This window comes from Hyaena hyaena, unplaced genomic scaffold, assembly GCF_003009895.1.
Source record: "Hyaena hyaena isolate Hyena2069 unplaced genomic scaffold, ASM300989v1 scaffold_302, whole genome shotgun sequence".
Lineage (NCBI taxonomy): Eukaryota > Metazoa > Chordata > Mammalia > Carnivora > Hyaenidae > Hyaena > Hyaena hyaena.
The window spans coordinates 530,886-533,078 of NW_024080936.1; the positions used below are offsets into that span (position 1 = coordinate 530,886).

Here is a 2,193-nt window from a genome sequence, read left to right on the forward strand (position 1 = left end):
CCCCCCCCCCCCCCCCCCCGGCAGCATGGAAGAGTGCGAGGCTCTGTGCACGCGCCTGGCCGTCATGGCGAACGGGCGGTTCCGCTGCCTGGGCAGCGCGCAGCACCTCAAGAGCAGGTGAGCGGGGGCGGGAAGAGGGGCCAGACACCCGGCCACGCGGAGCCCTCCTGGCTCTGCCCTGAGCGGAGGCGAGGCTCGTGGACTGTACCCGAGAACTGCACGGGGAGGGGGGCGGAAGCAGGGCGGGCACAGGGGCTGTGGGTGAGGGCGGGTCCGAGGGTCGCAGCGCAGGAGGGTCAGGGGATGGGCGCAGCCCGGAGGGGGCGGGGTAGGAAGGGGTGGGCCTTCAGGTGGGCGAGGGCCAGCCGGTGGGGGGGGGGGGTCGAGAGGGGCCGGGTGTGGGGGCAGGGCCAGAAGCGACCGGGAGGGTGGTGTGCGCGGGCCTCGGCGTGTCCAGCGGCCCCGCCCCCCCAGGTTCGGAGCTGGCCACACGCTGACGCTGAGGGTGCCCGCGGCGCGGTCCAAGTTGGTGGAGGCCTTCGTGGCGGCCGCGTTCCCGGGGGCCCAGCTGCGCGAGGGGCACGGCGGCCGCCTGCGTTTCCAGCTGCCGCCCGGGGGGCCCTGCGCCCTGGCTCGCGTCTTCGGGGAGCTGACGGCGCACGGGGAGGAGCATGGCGTGCAGGACTTCTCAGTGAGCCAGACCACGTTAGAGGAGGTGCCCGCCGCGCCGGGGTGGGGCCGGGGGTGAGGTGGGGCGGGGCCCGGCCCGGGCTGACCCCTCCCCCCCCCCCCCGGCCGGGGCTGACCCCCTCCCCCCTCCCCCTCCCCCCCGGCCAGGGCTGACCCCCCCTTCCCCTCCCCCTCCCCCGGCCGGGGCTGCCCCCCCCCCCCCGCCGCCCTCCCCCAGGTGTTCCTGTACTTCTCCAAGGACCAGGGGGAAGAGGAGGAGGACACGCGGGAGGCAGGAGTGGGGGCGGGCCTCAGGCCGTGCCCACCGCACCCCAAACTCACCGCGGGGCTCCTCGAGGACCCCAGCGTGGCCGAGACGGTGCTATGATCCTCCCTCCCGGGTGGGCTTCCTGGGAGACACGGGCAGCCCTGGCGCAGGCTCTCAGAGACCCATCACCCTGGAGGAAATAAAGAGAAGTTGTGGGGTGAGACTGTGTGTGCGCCAGGCTGCATGTCTGTCCTAACGCGGCTCTCCACGCACATCTGGACACTGGTCCGCGTCCCCCACGCGTCCCCCACGCGTCCCCGCCTGACACAGGTGCAGTTTTGTAGGTACACGTGAGAGTCTGGCTGTGCCACCTGGACGCCAGCTCCGGGGGCCTCTGGTGGACTGGGGCCTGGGGCCTGGGTCTCACGTGCGAGCGTGGCCTTCCTAGAGCCTGAACACTGGTCCCGGGGCCCCGATGACCCGCGCAGGGCTGGCGGCTGAGGGCAGTACCTAGGAGAGCCTGGTGGTGAAGTGGGCGTGAGGTCAAGGCTCGGGAATGTTCCGGGAGGCTTGGAGGAGCCCAGCGGGGGTGGCCCAGACCTCAGGCGTCCTGACCAGGCCAGACCTCAGCCCTGAAGTTAGGCTCCGGACCCATGGGTGGTGGGCGAACGGTCCCCACGGGACTTCTCAGCTGGGTTTGTGGATGGACCCAGGCCTGGAGAGGCGGGTTGGGCCCCAGTGGCTGTGGTCTGAGGGCCCTGTAGACCCGCCCCCCCATCAGAGGTCAGTGGGTTCAGTGTTAGGGAGGGGAAAGGGGTTGGAGTCTGGGGAGGGGGGTGGAGCTCTGAAGGCGGAGAGAAGAAGTGGGGAGGGCAGAAGGCTCTGACTGGGGAGGTGGGTGTAGGGGGAGGGGAGGAGGAAGCAGGGGTCCCCGCACACGGCTGAGGCCCCAGCTCCCACGGCAGTTTCCGAAGGCGCCCTGTCAGCGCCGCGGCCCAGCAGGTCTGAGGGGCTGTGTGTGTCCCCGGGTCGTGGGCACAGGGCTGGGGTGCTGGCCTGCTGTGCCCAGGTCGCCGGAGGAGGGAGGACAGGAGGCCTGGAGAGCAGGTGTCGGTGCCCATGGTCTGAGCCCGAAGCTCTGGCTTGTCCGTCCCACGTGCGGGCTTCGTGACGTCTGAGCACGTGTCCGAGTCCCTGCGTGTCCCCGTGCGCGCGTGTCTGCGGGCTCCCGGCTGCATCTGGGCGTCTCCACGTGC

At 72.0% G+C, this 2,193-nt stretch overlaps 1 protein-coding gene across 4 annotated transcripts in view; it reads left to right on the plus strand.

Moving 5' to 3' along the window:
* The window catches only part of ABCA7 (ATP binding cassette subfamily A member 7), a 17,755-nt gene extending 16,594 nt beyond the window's left edge, over positions 1–1,161 (plus strand). For 3 of the 4 annotated variants that reach the window (XM_039248161.1, XM_039248162.1, XM_039248164.1), the window contains 3 exons: positions 25–117; positions 475–715; positions 908–1,136. In XM_039248161.1, the coding sequence (XP_039104092.1) occupies positions 25–117; positions 475–715; positions 908–1,057 (484 nt within the window). In that variant the 3' untranslated portion in view covers positions 1,058–1,136. Of the gene's footprint in view, positions 1–24; positions 118–474; positions 716–907 lie in introns of all 4 variants that reach the window. The other variant, XM_039248165.1, reaches the window with a different exon arrangement.
* Positions 1,162–2,193: the final 1,032 nt, after the last annotated feature.